This window comes from Mizuhopecten yessoensis, unplaced genomic scaffold, assembly GCF_002113885.1.
Source record: "Mizuhopecten yessoensis strain PY_sf001 unplaced genomic scaffold, ASM211388v2 scaffold716279, whole genome shotgun sequence".
NCBI classification, from domain to species: domain Eukaryota; kingdom Metazoa; phylum Mollusca; class Bivalvia; order Pectinida; family Pectinidae; genus Mizuhopecten; species Mizuhopecten yessoensis.
Genome location: NW_018480037.1, coordinates 517596 through 538797, shown reverse-complemented (window position 1 = coordinate 538797; position 21202 = coordinate 517596). Strand labels below are relative to the sequence as shown.

At 35.9% G+C, this 21202-nt stretch overlaps 1 protein-coding gene across 1 annotated transcript in view; it reads left to right on the top strand.

Annotated features, from left to right (window-relative positions):
- The window catches only part of LOC110442565 (myosin-I heavy chain-like), a gene marked incomplete in the record, with an annotated part of 108068 nt that overhangs the window by 28473 nt on the left and 58393 nt on the right, over positions 1-21202 (top strand). The window contains 10 exon segments of the mRNA XM_021486232.1: positions 5175-5752; positions 8281-8430; positions 9118-9210; positions 10225-10299; positions 13342-13392; positions 13903-14142; positions 14584-14723; positions 15378-15495; positions 16404-16559; positions 17053-17164. Coding sequence (XP_021341907.1) covers positions 5175-5752; positions 8281-8430; positions 9118-9210; positions 10225-10299; positions 13342-13392; positions 13903-14142; positions 14584-14723; positions 15378-15495; positions 16404-16559; positions 17053-17164 — 1713 coding nt within the window.

The window sequence follows — 21202 nt, the reverse complement described above, 5'->3', positions numbered from 1 at the left end:
CAAGAACATAAGACTATTGCACATAATATAATAAACAGTTCATCATCTTGTGAAACCACAGCCAGCTAATGGAATGGCTCAATTAGAGGCTGATACAGGACATATCATGTTGACAGTCAACCAGCATGTCATATGTACATGCATACAATAAACATTTGTCAATCCTTAAAAAAATGAGAAATACAACAATACATAGACGACTTAAATCATGCTAAGTACAGTCACTGATGGAGCGCTGAGAGGGCGTCCATGCTCTTGTTCAATGCAGGATATGGTTTATATGTTATACGAATTAAAACATTTTTTTGGTTGCAGCTGTGAAGCAAATGTGCCCTGTTAATCATGAATTTGAACTAATCTTGGGTGTATTGTTGATAGATATAGATAGAACAGAGACCTAGTAACCTGCTGCCAATCCCCAGATGACCTAGCTTAGCTTATTCATACAACAGTAGCACACACCCATCGCACAAGACTTCCTTTGCTGTGGCCTACAAAGAATAAACTGTGTGGTTTGGGTTCATCTTCCGAAACAAACTATGATAGGGGATTGGTAGGCAGAGACGATTGTTTACCTAAGTTATAGAACAAGAATATATTCACTTAAATAGTACACGACTCATTTGTGAATAATTTTACATTTTGACTTTTAAAACCTATAATCTACAGATCTTATTTTTTCAAGAACTCAAAGCTGCTTTAGTTGCACTGATTAGATAAATATGAAAGTTGTAAAATAACTAACACAATAAAACTTTCTACTGTCTCATTAAAACTCTTCTTGCAATTTTATCTAAATAAGTGTTGGTAGCGAAACCTGAAACACATACTTTTTGTGATTAGCCTGTAAAAATATGTATAACCTGTAAGATTGAAGATAGCTACAGATCAATGGATCACTGAACCAAATTAAAGAATAAAATGTTATGTAAATTCCAATCTGTATATATTCTATCTTTGTGACCTTTCACAGTATATAAAGTTGCTCTGTGTATGAATGTACATTGGCAGTGTAAGATAGTACAGTGTATACATATTAGACATATACTCTCGGGTGATCTGAGTAGTGTTTCCTGTTTTGTTAAGGGAAGGTCTGCTGCCATTTCCTGTTCACGTCTATAAACACCCCTCTATATGACGTGTGTTAGTACCCCATTTGTTCTAATCTTCCCACATTGTTTATCTTGTACTTATAACTTGAGTTAGTGTTATGACAAAATATTATGAAGTCCAAATTGTTATGGTAACCAACATTTAGAGTAAAGGTTTAAGTATAGGATTAAGAAACAAGGGGACCATTTATTGAACAGGTATTTCTGAAAAGATTTAAAGTGCTAATCTGTACTGAATAAAAGACTAGTAGACTGTACGGTTGACGCCATTTTCGCGCTTCATGCCATTATTACAAAATCTCTAAATGATAGTAAACGTTTATATTGTTGTTTTGTTGACTATAAGAAAGCGTTCGACTCCGTCGATCATTGTAAATTGTGGTATAAATTGTCAAAATTAGGAGTTCGAGGAAGGATGTTATCAATTTTGAAAGCCATGTATAAAAAAGTTAAGACATGTGTCTCATCTAAGGGAAGATGTTCCGATTTTTTTGCAAACAACATGGGTCTTGCCCAAGGGGAAATTTTATCCCCAATTATGTTTTCAATGTATGTAAATGACTTTGAAAATGACTTTATTGCTAACGGTGTTAAACCGTATGATTTTGGAGAACTCAGTCTCTTTTTATTAATGTATGCGGATGATTTGGTGCTACTTGCAGAATCAGCCAATGAGCTACAGAATATGTTAAATAGTTTGTCTATATATGCGAACTCATGGAAATTGACCGTTAATACGGCAAAAACTAAGATTGTTGACTTTAGAAATGGAGGCTGCTTACGAAATAACGAGGAATGGTTCTTAGATAGAAAAAAAATTAGAAGTCGTTGAACAGTTTACTTATCTAGGTATTGATTTTAAATGGAACAATAACTTTAATATTGTACAAAAGCAATTATCCGGGCAAGGTCGAAAGTCAGTATTTGCCTTATATACAAAATGTAAAAATATGAATTTAAACTGCCATACTTTGATTAAACTTTTTGACACATATGTTACCAGTATACTGTGTTACGCATCTGAGGTATGGGGCTCGTGCAAAGGCATAGATATTGAGAAAGTTCACCTGGAATTTTGCGAAAGGATTTTATGTGTTAAGAAGTCAACATGTAATGTAATGGTCTATTTTGAATCGGGTAGATTTCCGATTGTACATACCAGACACTATAATTTAATTAAGTACTGGTTCAAGCTTTTAAATACTAAGAACTGTGTTCTTAAAACTGCCTATGATGAACTCATGTATATGCCAAAGCGAAATACTGTTTTTAATTGGGTAACTTTTGTGAAAGACAAACTTTTTTCACTCGGTCTTGGCGAAGTGTGGCTGAATCAAAATAATGTGAACTTGTCTGAAGCCCTGCCAATTATTAAACAGAGAATCTTTGATAACGCACGGCAAGAATTGTTTGAATTATTAGAGAATTCCTCGAAATGTTTTTTGTATAGACATTTAGTTGATAATTTAACATTACAACAATATTTATGTAAATATATTCCAAAGCGAAATAGAATTGCTCTAACTAGGTTACGTTTATCAGCGCATACGCTGTATATTGAAACCGGGAGATATCGAAACATTGTAAGAAATGAACGTATATGCAGAATTTGTAACTCTGAAGATATTGAAGACGAATACCATCTTTTGTTCATTTGTCCATTTTATCAAGTTTTAAGCGAAAGACGTATAAAATTGTACTACTGGAAAAAAACATCTGTTTTCAAGCTGATTCAATTATTAAGCACAACGAACGTTAAAGAATTAACTATGTTCAGTAAATATATATATGATGCCACCCAGTTGAGGAATAGCATGATATAATGTTAAAATATATGTAACTACATGCATTTTTTGTCCATTCTCCACTGCGTTATTGCAGTGTCTGCCTCTGTATTTATATGTATTGTGTCCATACTGATGAGCTGTAAAGCTCAAAGTCAATAAATGAATTTGAATTTGAAAATCCAGAACAGCTGAAAGATATTTGGTCTAAAATATTGTTGGGCAAAGGGGACACATCATTGTATAAATGGGAGGTGTAACCCCAACCCCCCTCCAACTTCCCTTTGGGGCGGAGGAACAATGTCAAATAGGTGAAATAGAGGTAAATTTTAAAACCCTTCTCCTGTACAGATGAAGGAAGTTAAATAAAATTTTGTCTTGAGCATGCATCTTTGGGACTATGCAGGGACTCAACTTGTATAAACTATAGAGTGTGCGGCCCACATGGGGCAGAAGGATGGAGCCAGACGGGATAAGTATGTCATAACTTGGAAAACGATTGAGATTCATAAATTTATCCATGAATACCCATACATGAAATCATTAGAAAAAAACAAATTCACACAACCAGAATTTGTCTTGCCCTTAATTCCTACACCAGGTATGAGGTTCAGTAGGGAAATTAGGTCATATATCTTGGAAACAGTGGAGATCTCCACCCTTTGACCTTATATACAATTGCTAAGCATAAGCAATATAATTTTGCTACTGGGATTGGCTTGGGGGTTCAGCTTCACCCCAGTGGACTTACTCCTGGGTCATTACATGGAAACAGTTGAAATCCCCCACCCTATAACCATGAATACAAAATTGCTGAGCCTGAAGATATGAATACTTTCTTGCTACAATATACTAAGATTAGCCCCAGGTCTAGCTAGACCTGGTCCATTTGGACTTACTTCCTATAGTAGATAAGTCTTAAAATGAATGACCACTGTCATGTTGTTGGAGTCCTGCCTTCTCCCATAGACTAACTCCTTGTTACAGCTTATAATTGTTGCACTATTTTGAAATAAAAACACAAAACAAAAGTGAAAATATAATTCCAGGTAACCTATTAGACCCCTGGGCCCCCTGTCTCACCAGCTACAATTAACTGGAACTGCAGGATAATTTTGTGTGAAAAATGTGTAGCCATATGTGAAATTGTATTGGACTTCTTTAAAACCTTTATATTGATTAAACACTCCACCTACATTATGCAGTGATGATATGTATCTGTTCTGGAAACATGGATATGACCTACATTTGTCATTTCCTTATTGACTGGACACTACTGGACCTTGACATGACTGACAAGGAAGTTTTTGTAATCGGCTCTATGCTGTTTAAATGCTGTTGTGACCTTGTGAAGCCATTGCTGTTTCTAGGAGTGTGACAGATACAACCCTGAGTCATGTTTAATGGTTGTGAACGATCCCAGTAAAGTGTATTATCACTGTTCCCATTTCCTCCTAAACACTAAGTTAGAGGACATTTCCCACAACGATGTGTATCTCAAAGTCATTGACAATAAAAATGAATGTAGTGATCTTAAAAAATCTTCAAATTCAATTGTCACAAGACATTTTCTATAAGATGTCCAGTAATTGCCTTTAAAATATAGAGTATTCAGTATTGATCACAGATAAAGTAATTTTAGTCATTTGATTGTCATTAGTTTGACTTAATAGGAATACATAGATATTTCTTTGAAACATGTAAACTTGATCAGTATGCAAGGTGCATAAATGTCAATTTTTATGGTATAAGTTTGTCTGTTACTACCAATTGTTAGTTCTAAGTTAGTGTGGGGGAATAAGTTTGTGTGTGACTTACAATTTTAATTAAATTTTGTTGCGGTTGCTTCCATAAGTCCTACGACTGAGTTTGATCAGGTTAAGATACATTACAGAGTTGTCTCACCTTAATGTTATTTATCATCGTAAATGTTTGATAAGCCTCTCCCGGGGGCTGTTGTTAAAAAACAAGTTGATCGATCTACACACTTACTACACGAGTCTCCAGAACATTAATCAGATAAAACTCTAACTTATATTTATTGAGTTTGATGCTGTGACAAGCTGGATCGTACATTTATATTAGTTTTCACCACATTACTTAGGCTCGTCAGTTGTGACCTGTGTGATCAATATTGTTAACTCTGACACTGCCTGTGTTGTCTGTAGCACCCTGTTGTGTAATGGTAAAGGTAATGTAAGAATGCAAACCTGAATTATTTATGTCGTTGAATACACATTGTACCTATAATACATCTTTTTTTTTTACCGTTACACAGGTAATGCCAAAACAGTGCGAAATGACAACTCCAGTAGATTTGGGAAATTTATGCAAGTGTGTTTTGATGATTCGTGCCAGATTAAGGGTTGTATAGTACAAGACTACTTGCTAGAACAGTCCCGTATCACATTCCAGTCACCAAACGAACGGAACTATCATGTGTTCTATCAGTTTATTGCCGCTGCTCAGGCGGCACCCGACCTCAAGGAACAGTTCCACATACAACCGGTGGAAAGTTACGCCTACCTCAATCAAAGTGGCTGCTATGTTCTCAATGGTGTCAATGATTTGACCATGTTTGACCGGCTACGACTGGCCATGAATGTTCTCAACATTCCCCAACAAATGTCCGACGGGATTTTCTCGGTGCTATCTTCCATCCTGTTGCTGGGTAACCTGCGGTTTGGGGATGTAGTGGAGGGTGAAGGGAGCGAGGTGCTGGAGGAGGATTCTGGGGTTCTTGCCACCATCTGTGACATGTTAGGCTTTCCTGCTGAGGACCTCACCAAAGCCTTGCTCTTCAGGCAGATCCAGGTCCGCGGGACTGTCACCAGTATACCCTTCAGGTTCCAGGAGGTGAGTATAGGTCCGCGGCACCATCACAAGTACAGACTTAAGTCCAAGGAAGTTATTATAGTTTTATGGTACTATCATTAGTATAAATTTTAAAATTCAAGATCTAGAACGTAAGTACAGGTCAGCGACATCGTCACCAGTATATACCAAATTTAACAGGATTCATTTACCTTGTAAAACATCTAGATTGACAAATAGAAATGTGTTCTGTAGAAAATTTGCTGCATTGAAAGTTATACAAAACCATAAAATATTCTTTCAAAAGTGAACTGTGGTGCTTAAAATAAGGGAACTATTATTCAAATTAATTTCAATCTTAAGTTAGTTTAGAGTTGCATGGGGATATATATATACATAGGCCATGGCAAGAGGACAAACCTATTGAATTCAAGGTTCAAGGTCATGGGTAAAAGATATGTTTTAATGTAGGCACAGTACCTTGTAAACAGGATAATGCAAAAGCTCAATCCAATGATTGGACATTTTCTGGTAGGCACATCTTGTCACCAATCTTCAATTTCATTTCTAAATTGTGATAAGATTCTTAAAATGGTAAAATATAAAAAAAAAAAAAAACTGAAAATGCTTAAGGGTTTGATATTAAGTGCAGAGTAAAAATTCTCCTGCCATAATACATAGGCACTAACAATAACAAAATTTATTTAGATTTAGTTAGATAAAAAGTTATTAGAAATTCTCCCTTTAGTTTACCTGTTCTCACCTGTATACTGATGATCTACAACTGGATGTCTCGTGTTGAGCTGACAGGTTCACAATTATTAAAGATAGATACAAAATATATTTTGATACCACGTACGTTCCAAAATAAATGTTTTAAATTTTTAACAAATTGAATTAGAAATTAGTCGAAATTATTAAGTGTTGGAAGAGTTAGATATATATTACCAGTAAATGATTGATAACAGCTTTGTGAATATCTCAGGATAAATCCTGTAATAATTCATTATATTTGATCAATTTGTGATGGAACTCCTTCTCTTTAAGAAATGTGTTAAAATGTATGGTAATGTATTGCTTTCACTTGAAGACCCAACTCAAAAAAAGTGGTAAAATTTATGGCAATGTATTGCTTTCACTTGAAGACACAACTCAAAAATTACAATATTTTACTGTAAAGTTTCCAGCACATTGATGTAAATGCTGATAACTGTGGTGGTTGTGACGATGAACAGTGGAGGCAGCAGTCAGTACAGAAGTCTCATGTGTTCATTGTCAGCCTGTGGCGACTCCCTCCTAATGGGGTTAATGTAGTACAGTTAGCCAACACAGGTTACAGTGATACAGTACTAAAACAGAACTACTCCAAACACTTCCAACACAGGTTACAGTGATACAGTACTAAAACAGAACTTTAGGTTTCATCACTCACTGACACCTTTAAATTTGGGATGTGATGGCCTTGAGATTTAGATGTTTTTTTTCCCCTTATTTGCTGTCTGTCCATAAATCTTTTGTTTTCACTGTGATCCTATATTATAATTATATCATTACAAAGGTTCCTTATGAAATGGAAATCATGAAATTACTTGTACCAAGCAGCAAAGTATTAGTTGTACATCTGCTTTAAAGATTTAGTTTCCTATCCTTTTAAAAATGGTTCATATATCTGCCCCTTTATTTAAAAACAAAAAATATTTTGGAAAACTTCTCCTTGACTACCAGAGTGATTTCAGTGAAACTTTATATATATGATTAGTATCTCATGTTATAAACTTTCATTAGTAGTTTTAATCATTTCAACATATTTGCAGAGTTATGCCCCTTTACATTAAAAAATGGTATTAGTAATTAGTATATTACGTATGAGGTTGCTTGTGTGACATCATGATCAGGAGAATACTCATGTAGATCTTCTATATATGTATTAACAGTAACAATTGACGAGGTTGACGGAATGTGAGGCGTGGTGTCCATGGTCTAACACATGTCACAGAGTGTAATACTCTACAACTTCTAGATGATTTCAATGATGGGGTCTATTGTACACCATGAAGTTGGAAGCCAAGTAGGAGATTGAGTAATAAGTGGACAGTTGATGTCAGAGTTGTGTTACACAGCTACTTTGATGGTGACGTTTGAAAAACTTAATTGCCGTATCACGGTACTTAAAGGTTCATTCACATCACAGTGTACAACACAGTACAGTATCAGAGGATCCCTTAATTATGTAACATACTGTATTGGTTCTAATTAAAGCCTGGGCAATTATCAAAACACATATATATGTACATGAAAAAATGAAAATAGAGAGAGGGCTTTTATTAGAACCAAAGATCACAACCAGTCATCATAAAGTTAGGGCGTGGGTGATAGTTGGAGACAAATCAAGTAAAATCAGGCAAAGGATATAGAAGTGGCAGGGCGGGAAAAGCTGCCCTACAAAAAAGTAAATATGCTGAAAAAAAGCTGCCCTACAAAAAAGTAAATATGCTGAAAATAAAGTCAAATAAAACCACCAGTTATATCTATATTTGTATAATTGATGTTGCGGTTCTTGTGTTTGACAGGCAAGTGAGAACCGCCATGCTATGGCCAAGGCCCTGTACTCTCGTACCTTTGCCTGGCTGGTGGACGCCATCAACAAGTGCACCAACCCAGGCCTTAACCAGTTTAAGTTCCTTGGCGTACTTGACATCTTTGGATTTGAAAACTTTCAGGTATATATTTATCGGAGTTATGTAATGGAGAAATTGTTGCATACAATTAACAAACTTCCCATGCCAGTGTTGATATATTTTGAAATTATATATATATATGTTTAGCATTAGCTTGGACTTCATCCCTTCACTGTTGAGGAATTTGAAGACTGTTTCAGTCACACAGATGTAGAAGGAAGAACTGTTTTGTCTGGCCTAAGAAAAATGTCAGAGACACGCTGCCTTGCCCACACAAAAATAAAAGACATCAACTTGTCTGGCTTTTGACAGATGTGTCAGAGACTTTTCGCGATGGTTATCATTTTGCCATTGGTGATATCATATGGGGGTCTGGGTTCTTTTGTAGAGTTCAAAAGTCCAGTTTATGAAAGGTTATATGCAGGCATTTTAAACTTCTTTACATTGAAGTTGATAGAAAATCTGAACAATTATAATATCACTTTAGACTTTATCCCATTTCTTTTGTTCATTTTGATCACATATTTCAAAATTGTGTTCATGAACAGTTAGGATACAGTATGAACTTATAAAGATTGTATTTGTCAATGAGTAAAATGTAAGTAATATACCCTGTGGTAATGATGACAAAATACACCTGTTATCAGTATAAAATATTTCAATACCTTAGTAAAGAGTACCATGTGATTTTGTATGAAATGTAGATCAACTCATTGGATATATTTACAGACAAACAGCTTTGAGCAGCTCTGCATCAACTATACAAACGAAAAACTCCATAGATTCTTCAACCACTACGTATTTGCCTTGGAGCAGGAACTGGTATGTATTAAACACCAATAGAACTGGTGCATTTAGGGAGTTTAACAGACATATTCCTTTAGAACAGGTACTTGTTATAGAACATTGGAGTTACTATTGAACTAGGATGGTGATTTAGAGAAATGACCCTCCACTTGTACAGAACTGGGGATGTGTTCCTGGTTATGTAGGTATATACTGACTGGTATTCAGTAGGGCTCCATACTAAGGGAATTTTAAGGAATTCTGGACTATGATTTGTAACTTTTGTGTTTTATATACACAGTGAGCATTATAAGCCTTTATGTAAGTACATTATGTATTGTAATATTATTGTTTTAGTTGAGATATAATGGGACCAGTAATGAAGAGTTCAGAGATTGAGTTTTAGTTTTGGGAAAATGTTTCAATAATATGCCAAGAGGAGATTAATAGAGTCTATCATATGTAAGGAGGCAGTACTCAAAACGGATCACCTTTTGCAAAAATACTTGTAAATCAATAAATGTGTCAGCAAATCAGTTATTACAATGATGTAGCCTTAGAATAGATAGTCATGCCTTGATCTGATTTGGGTCCTGACATTCGCAAAGTACGAAAACGCTGATTGGTGACTTCAGAGCGTTCTATAAATATCTCAAGTGCGCCCCAGGTGCTTATTTCGTTTGTAAGAACACCCATCAATATTCTTTCTTTGATACAACCATAAATGAATATAATTCCTCCCCAGATTTTTCAATGAATTAATAAAATGATGGTTTGGTGATCCAATTTGTGTACTGTCACCTTATATGTAGGTATGTGGGACATGGATATTCTACCTGAGGGTGTAGAATTTAGGTCAGAACCAAGGCTTTGTCCATACAAGTAGCCCACATGGGTGTTCTGCATTGGACACCTATATCTTTCATATGAACAGGTGGGGAAAATATTGATAAACTATTTTCTCATTAATATTAGATTAAATCGTTTTCTCCTAATGATTATGTCACTGTTGGCTATTTTGTTGTGTGACTTTTATTGTTTGTCTTACAGTACAAGGAAGAGGACATATCTTTTGCACACATCACCTTTACTGATAACACAGACTGTGTGGAACTCCTGGAGAAAGTAGGTCACACTTAAGTCAGACATGAATCATACCAACACTTACAAAATATATCTCTGTATTGTCTAATAACTCTAAAAATGAATATAGAAAAGTCCAAGACCAGGACACATTTTTGATATCACTAATGTATGTATGATGTTGATTTGTTTTCAGCTAATTGCTTGAATCTGATAATTTGATTGTGTAAATACACCCTAACACATACACATACACCCTAATACATACACATACACCCTAACACATACACATACACCCTGATACATACACATACACCTTAACACATGCACATACACCCTAACACATACACGTACACCCTAATACATACACGTACGCCCTAATACATACACATACACCCTAACACATACACATACCCCCTAACACATACACGTACCCCCTAACACATACACGTACACCCTAATACATACACGTACACCCTAATACATGCACATACACCCTAACACATACACGCACACCCTAATACATACACATACACCCTAACACATGCACATACACCCAAACACATACACGTACACCCTAATACATACACATAAACCCTAACACATACACGTACACCCTAACACATAAACGTACACACTAATAAATACACATACACCCTAACACATAAACGTACACCCTAATACATACACGTACACCCTAACACATACACGTACACCCTAACCCATACACGTACACCCTAATACATACACATAAACCCTAACCCATACACGTACACCCTAATACATACACATAAACCCTGACACATACACATAAACCCTAACACATACACGTACACACTAACACATACACATACACCCTGATACATACACATACACCCTAACACATACACATACACCATAACACATACACGTACACCCTAACACATACACGTACACCCTAAAACATACACGTACACCCTAATACATACACATAAACCCTAACCCATACACGTACACCCTAATACATACACATAAACCCTAACACATAAACATACACCCTAACACATACACGTACACCCTAATACATACACGTACACCCTAATACATACACGTACACCCTAACACGTACACATACACCCTAATACATACACATACACCCCAACACATACACATACACCCTGATACATACACATACACCCTAATACATACACATACGCCCTAATACATACACATACACCCTAACACATACACATACCCCCTAACACATACACGTACACCCTAATACATACACGAACACCCTAATACATACACATAAACCCTAACACATAAACATACACCCTAACACATACACGTACACCCTAACACATACACATACCCCCTAACACATACACATACACCCTAACACATACACGTACACCCTAATATATACACATACACCCTAATACATACACATACACCCGAATACATACACATAAACCCTAACACATACACATACACCCTAATACATACACGTACACCCTAATACATACACAGAATCCCTAACACATACACATAAACCCTAACACATACACGTACACACTAACACATACACATACACCCTGATACATACACATACACCCTGATACATACACATACACCCTAACACATACACATACCCCCTAACACATACACGTACACCCTAATACATACACGAACACCCTAATACATACACATAAACCCTAACACATACACGTACACCCTAACACATACACATACACCCTGATACATACACATACACCCTGATACATACACATACACCCTAACACATACACATACACCCTAACACATACACGTACACCCTAATACATACACATACACCCTAACACATACACATACACCCTAACACATACACATACACCCTAACACATACACGTACACCCTAATACATACACATACACCCTAACACATACACATACACCCTAACACATACACATACACCCTAACACATACACGTACACCCTAATACATACACATACACCCTAACACATACACATACACCCTAACACATACACATACACCCTAACACATACACGTACACCCTAATACATACACATACACCCTAACACATACACATACACCCTAACACATACACATACACCCTAACACATACACGTACACCCTAATACATACACATACACCCTAACACATACACATACACCCTAACACATACACATACACCCTAACACATACACATACACCCTAACACATACACATACACCCTAACACATACACATACACCCTAACACATACACATACACCCTAACACATACACATACACCCTAACACATACACATACACCCTAACACATACACATACACCCTAACACATACACATACACCCTAACACATACACATACACCCTAACACATACACATACACCCTAACACATACACATACACCCTAACACATACACATACACCCTAACACATACACGTACACCCTAATACATACACATACACCCTAACACATACACATACACCCTAACACATACACCCTAACACATACACATAAACCCTAACACATACAAGTACACCCTAATACATACACATACACCCTAACACATACACATACACCCTAACACATACAAGTACACCCTAATACATACACATACACACTAATACGTACACATATACCCTAATACATACACATACACCCTAATACATACACATACACACTAACACATACACATACACCCTAACAGATACACATACACCCTAACACATACACCCTAAGACATACACATACACCCTAACACATACCCGTACACCCTAATACATATACATACACCCTAACACATACACATACACCCTAACACATACACGTTCACCCTAACACATACACATACAACCTAACACATACACGTACACCCTAACACATACACCCTAACACATACAGAAGAACTGATGAGGAGTTAAGTTAAGGCTGCTCCCACATTCTACTGATAGCTTTGAATACAGAAATATTCGTCATTCCTTGAAAATTGAATGAGTAATTTCTGTGATATTAAAAAGGCCCTTTACAAATTTTACATAATGAAAAATACATATTCTATTTGTTTTCTCTACAGCCTCCCAGGTGTATACTCAAGATTCTGGATGAAGAATGTAGATTTCCTCAGGTGAGTTGTACAAAAATAGGAGTTGTTGTGAAGGGCAGTAATTTGCTTGGTGTTGTCTCCCTTTGCAAGGAAGTCCACCGTAACTTGCATGTTATATTTATGCAAAAATGTTGTCTTTAAGTATCAGAATTCGTGACTCTGAAGATAATTTAACTCTATGCATATTAAATATTATATGTCAATTCAAAATAACACATCACATATGTCATCAATCAGATAACTTTCTTTGTTTCACTTTGTCATTATAGGAATTTGTTAATGATGAATTTTCTGTCAGTAAAATGAAATTAAAAAAATAATTGCTAGTTTGAAAAGACCTTGAACATTGCTTCAATTTATGAAAGTTTTTTTTGAAAAGTGCCTAATGAATTAAAAAAAAAAAAGAATAGAAAAAACAATTCAATTGCCTTGAATAATTGAAAAATCACTAGAAATTCGGGGAAATGAAATGAAGGCCTACATTATATGAATATCATCTGGAACCATTACTGATGTTCTTTCCTTCTGTAGGGTACAGACAAGTCATACCTGTTGAAGCAGCATGAGGCGTTTGAGAATCATTCGTGTTATATCAAGGGTAAGGACAGGCGGACGTGGGAGGTGGAGTTTGGGGTGCGACACTACGCAGGCGTAGTGCGGTACCGTGCCCAGGGCTTCCTCGACAAGAACAAGGACACACAGCAGGACCAGCTGTTTGAACTCATGTACAACTCAAACAATGCTTTTGTAGCGGATCTCACAAGGTTTCAGGTCAGTTTAATTTGGAACTTGAGTCTATATAACTGACTAACTGAGGACACACCATCTTGTTAGATAATACATCACACTTCATCTATCATCTATTATAATATGTTAAATGTGTTTGAAAGTTTGCAATGTTTGGTTGTAAAATGAGCCAAAATATCAGTTTCTTCATTTTTCGGGATAGAAAACGTAATAGTAAATGGAGAACATCATGCTTGCACATATTTTTACAAGAAATACAAAAACAGCTATAATCTGAAGAAATTGTTTCAAAAATTCACAAGGAACACCAAAACAATTATGATCTGAAGAATTTCTTGCAAATATTTATCATAGTGTGTGTCCAGCACTTTACTAAAATGACAATCTGAATGAAACATTAAAATATATACTGTACATATAGACTTTATCTGTAGTTAACATGTAATTGTTTGCATGTGTTGACAGGATCTCCTGGGAGTTCGACTGGAAGATCTTGGAGGTAGACAGACAATATCTCGTACATCTCGAGGCAAGCCAACAGTTGGGGACACATTCAAACACCAGTTGTCTGCCCTTGTGGACATTCTCAATCTCACCAACCCATGGTACGGAAATGAAACAAAAAATATCTTATATAGCATGGAAATAGAAATTTCCTCATATCATTTAATACATTCAAAATACTGTTTTGATAGGACCTGCGAGGTTTGTAATACTGTCTTATGTATATAGTTATTATAAAAAAAATACTGTAAAAACAGGGAATAATTTGGTCAGGCTATGAGGTGATAATTATAGTTGAACACGAGTACTTTTATCATAGGTGACTTCCCCATGTATTTAATTTCGTATTTTACACATTGTTAACTGGAGTTATCATCCCAGGTCTTAACCTGACCAAATCGAAAAATCATCCCTTAAATCAGCTTAATTAATAACAACTTATTTTATGCAACATCACTAAAGACAGAATATAATACATGATTTGTTGCCTGGTAGGAACATTGTTATGTTGTAAGGTAACACCACTGTATGTTACCTTCTAATTGTGTTGTGTACCTTGATAGCCAGGATATAGCCCCTGGGGTATGTACAGAGCAGAAAAATGTTTTGGGTCACTTTGGAATGTCGTCTTATTTACAAAGTCTGCTTTTCACTGTGGTCTCTATAAAGAAATTATCGGAAAAATATTTTCTTAAAATGTTCCATAATGATTTCAGTTCTGAACTTACAGCCTGTTAATCTATCATATGTTGTAGGTATGTCAGATGCCTGAAGCCGAACGCTGGTAAAAAGCCTGACAATTATGTAGATGAGGAGGTTCTTACACAGCTTAGCTACTCCGGCATGTTGGATATCATCCGCATCAAAAGAGAGGTATGTTTCACTACATTGCTTCTACACTGGCCACTTTGATCTACCTATTTCTAATCCAAGATTTAAATCATTCAGTGTAAAGAATATATAGAAACTTTATTCATTTTACAACAATTATAAAACAAATTTTACCAACTTATATTGATAACACTTGTTGGCCTGGATGGAAGTCGGTGTAGGGTTTTAATGTGGGAGGAAAACAGAGTACCCAGAGGAAACCTAAGTAGTTGGGCAGTTGACCTTATCTCTTTTGATGTCCAATTAGGGAATCGAGCCCCAGCTGTTTTGGAGAAAAACGAGTGTGAAAATGGAGAAAGTCAATCTCCAGCCCTCCACATATTCAGTCAGCCCTGTGATATATCCGACAATCTCCAGCCCTCCACATATTCAGTCAGCCATGTGATATATCCGACAATCTCCACCCCACCACATATTCAGTCAGCCCTGTGATATATCCGACAATCTCCACCCCACCACATATTCAGTCAACCCTGTGATATATCCGACAATCTCCACCCCTCCACATATTCAGTCAGCCCTGTGATATATCCGACAAATAAAATCTGGGGCAAGGAAGTAATTCCAACAAAAACACAGAACACTTTCTTTACATAAGCACAAAATAGAAATGAAATAGGAAATAACTAATATTTAAAAACAATTGGCCTCTCATCTGCTAGCATAAGCCGAAGGCAGAATTTACGCTGACCATCATTGACCAATGATACTGTGTGATATGTAAGAAAGAAATTCCTCCTCTCACCTGCTATGGGAGAAATGCTTGAAATAATTAAGAAAAGGAACATTGAAAAAAAATAAAAATAAAAAATATATATATAGAATGTCTTTAAGAATTAAACAGGACACATCAGTTATGGTTGTACAAACTTTTGACTGTAATATTGCAGGGGTATCCTGTCCATGTTCCTGTGGCGACATTTTTAGAAAAGTATGGGTGTTTGCTGAAGAAGCAGGCCGATCAGGAGGATCCTCGCATGCAGGTCAAGAACATCCTCAATGTACTGAACCTGCCCAGCACTGAGTGGCAGGTCGGCAACTCTCAGGTAATCTCACCTCCTCTACGGGATATATATTTCACACAAGTTATCTCCCTTGCAGTGGTATTCGTTTTAACATTTTGTGCAGCCAAAATATGTTTTAAGTGGCAAAACGTATATGAATTTTTTGGGATGTTAAGAGGGTTAAAACCGGTCAATTGTCTAAATCTCTGTAACTTGGTAGCAAGAAAGAAAAAATTCAAAGAAATAGCAAAAAGAGAAATCAGCTAAAGTTACACACAGCTACCCTTGAAGCCAGACATCTTTCTTCAAGGGACATTACTCTTCTGTATTTAAGCAACACTGAAACGTTTATCGAACAGTTCAAGTAATAAAAGGCTCAATAGAAAATAAGCTGTCACCAGAACAGAAAACTGAAAATTGGAGTGAGTGAACATTGGTCAAACTTGATCCACTAAAAATCACTTCATACGTTGAGTTTAAATGAGCTTATTTAGATTCTGTTGTGTACTCTACCCGTCTGTATTTACTTTTGAAGGTGTTCATGAGAAACTCTGTGTTTGAGCCTTTGGAGGAGAGAAGGTTCCAATTCTTACAGCTCAATACCTTACTCATCCAGAGTGTATGGAGGGGATATGTCTGTCGTAGGGGTGAGTTGTGATGATGTTCATTTATACAGACCATCTTTACAGTTTAGTGGAATTAACAAAATTACATAATGACATGATATTCGAAATATTAAATAATTATTTACTGTCTAAGTATAATAATTAATCAAACTTTCTGAATAAATTTGAGATTTATTGTCCAGCCGCTAATCTGTACTAGTATAGAAAATCCCAGACACCACAGTGGCTTTGTATGGCAGTGACTGTGACACAAAAACAAATATGTTTCAGTGGGAAGCAGGTTTTTGAAAAATAAACTCAGCACAAACTGCAATCGGACATGGGTTAATGATCTGGAGTTTTCTAAAATGTACTTAAAGTTTTTATCAAAAGGTGTTTGATAACAATAATAACTCTAGCTAGATATGATCAACTTGTGTCCACTCAGTAGATAAACATGATATTGTTTCTGAATAAACTAATAAACTGGATTCTGATTTGTTAAACAAGTAACATGATAGTGCATTTCTGTCATTATTTTACGACCCGCATGTCTGGTGATGGTTATAACTACTTACGAGCACTCTCCACTGGAAGTCCTACCTTTCTATAATTTAGTGTGGTGTTCAGTAGTATTGACTACCAGCAATTCTTCCTCGTCAAATCAATAAACACATCGTTGGTCATCAATGCGGCTGCTGACAGTCATGATCAAGTTTTATATATAGAAGCCAGATATAGGATACAGGAAACTATGACTAATATTTACATTTAAGATTGAATTTAGCATCAACAAACACATCATCAAAATTGCCATATTAACATCACTTTTTTATGTTTAGTTAATACTGATCACTATAGATTTAATCAAATTAAATATTTTCTCAATTATAATGTGATATCTTTATACAAGTACAGTACATTTCACCTAATATCACATTTGTTAATGTCACTTTTCAGTTATTATCATGTTTTTTTGATGCACCGTTTTTCCTGCTATATAATCTATGCAATTCAATTCTTTTATTATCACCTGATTTTATGTTGATTTCTCTTAATATCACTTTATTTTGGCCACTGCCACAAAAAAAATACAGGTAAATGGTGGTAATGATTCATGATAAATGCCCTGGGGACCTTCTGTCACACCCTGGACGCATTATGTAAACAATGCCTTGGCCTAACAGGGTATTTTTTACACCTGGCTGACTGTCAAACAATAGGTTACACCTGGCTGACTGTTAAACAATAGGTTGACTTACATACTTGTTAACATGATATTCACCTGTGGTTGGGGAGCTAGGGCAGTCTAACATCTGTAAACTTTTCTAATGCCAAGTGTGATGTATTCTTTCAACTAATTATAACATGTGTAACTATCTTCGATTACACACTTGCAGCAAATATCTAAGGAAATTAACCCATAAAAAGATGTTACTAGAGAAAGAACAGTATATATATCAAGATATAGGTAAATATTTACCAAGTCTCATGTTTACAATTGAATTTGATGCAGAATACCAGCCAAACACTTGTATGCCTACATCACTACTGCAGTAAACAATCATAATTACAATCGTACTGATCGTCAGTTTGCTACTTAACAATATGAAATGTAACTGCGTACTGAAATGAAATACAAATAACAAATTTATTTCTATACTTATATCTATATTTCAACTAGGGTATAGAACAAGGTTAGTTACAAAATATCAATCTTCTTCATAGAGCCACATCACTTAGGCATGAGACTAAGTTCACTTCCGGTTTTGAGGGTTGAAAAACATCAGAAAATATGTATTCTGTTTATGTCATGTTTCGGTTAATATCATGTTTTTTCTCTCTGACAAATGGGAAGTGATATTAAGAGGAATCTACTGTAATAGCCTATTATAGTATCATATCTAAGTAATTGCCTATCGCAAAGTATCATATCTAACTGTAATGTAATATTTCTACAAGTTATATCATATTTAATTGTAATACTCCTTCACGAGTAATAGCCATATTCTATGTGCCAGTAATAGCCTATTCTCTGTGCCAGTTATAGCCTATTCTCTGTGCCAGTAATAGCCTATTCTCTGTGCCAGTAATAGCCTATTCTCTGTGCCAGTAATAGCATATTCTCTGTGCCAGTGATAGCCTATTCTCTGTGCCAGTAATAGCCTACTCTCTGTGCCAGTAATAGCCTATTCTCTGTGCCAGTAATAGCCTATTCTCTGTGCCAGTTATAGCCTATTCTCTGTGCCAGTAATAGCCTACCCTCTGTGCCAGTAATAGCCTTCTCTCTGTGCCAGTAATAGCCTGCTCTCTGTTCCAGTATTAGCCTACTCTCTGTGCCAGTAATAGCCTATTATCTGTGCCAGTAATAGCCTATTCTCTGTGCCAGTTATAGCCTATTCTCTGTGCCAGTAATAGCCTACCCTCTGTGCCAGTAATAGCCTATTCTCTGTGCCAGTAATAGACTATTCTCTGTGCAAGTAATAGCCTACTCTCTGTGCCAGTAATAGCCTACTCTCTGTGCCATTAATAGCCTATTTTACAATAGAGTATAGGTTATTTAGGGGCAATGTGATAGCATTTGAGCTGACTTAACCATTTTCCAGTCTGAGGTGTGACAAACAAGATAGTGGGAATACTTCTGCATCCGTTGCTGGATATATACAGGCGGAGGTTCCTCTGTAAAATGTATGTTTGGTAGCAAAGATATTTATTGTTCTGTTGTTGGAAACTTAAACAAATTATTCCTGAAAGAATAATAGACTTCATACATTTATACTAAACTGTACCATATCCTGATTTGGGAATTACACAGGTGGAAAAGTAACTGTCTTAACCAGGATGAATCAGTGACTATTTTAGGTTTTGTTTGGGATATCAGGGATCAATCTAGACTTGATTCACTACCGTTTATGGGTAGTTTCCCCTACAGAAGAAAATTCCCGTGTTCTTTGAAATTCCCCCTATGTGCTTCAAAATTCCCCTATTTCAACAAGAAAATAGATGTTTTTTCTTCAAAATATATCCCCTATATATGTTTTCTTTAAAGTTCAACAGTTAAAATGATTAACACATGCATATATACATTTTGCTCCACATAATATAAACAAAAAATCTACAATTTTAAGCTTAAAATTGTTTATAAATTGAAATATACTGCCCACATGTATGTCAGACAAAACGTTCATCTTTCACCTTCATGACGCTAGAGCCTTGTATCAAATTTAATTTCCCCCAAATCTGAAAAAGGGTTGACTCCCCTAAAACCTAGATTGATCTCTGGATATGATACAATGTAAACCTGCATCTGTAAGATGAAAACTTACTTGATTTGATATTTTTCATTTTGGCTTTGTGAGATAATGGTGAAGTCATGTGTATGATAACTCTACATGCATGGCTAATACGGGAGTATGTTGTATTATACCACATATATACCAATCTGCATACTGTGTATGGCTAATTTATCACTTACACAAAGCTGTCATCATTAAGGCGGTCAGGGAAGTGGGGCTGTACTGGGAGCAGTACTCATGTTTGATGGAGGGGTATTGAAATGAAGGCGGGCGGTTCACCCCTTCTGTCCACAGTGTATTGTACTTCTATTGATTTCTGCACCCCATGATAGCGATTGATGATACTCCATGTGCCTCAAGTATTGATTTTTACATTACACAACAATGTTCTCAAGTGAGGCAGAGGGACAGATCTGCTGACGAAATGCACACTTTTTATAAACCTGGGACATATTGTAGTGGTTTGGCGCCGTCTGTCTGTATGTCCACTGTGGTTTTATCTAGGCTGGAACCTATTAACTGTTGAAGCTGATGAACAATGTGATACCATGCATAATGTAATAGTGTCTTTCATTTGGCTTTTAAAGCAACAGTCATAAGGTCAAGGCCTCGACTAAAGATCAGAAATAATTGTTTCTGAACTTTTAAAGATAACATAGCAGAATTATTTTATAAATAAGGGTTGTCAATACAATGATCAAAGAACATTAAGTTTTGGTTGCAAACAACAACAACAAAATAAAGACTTTTTCAATAAGCTTAATTTCCTCATGAGAAAAATATT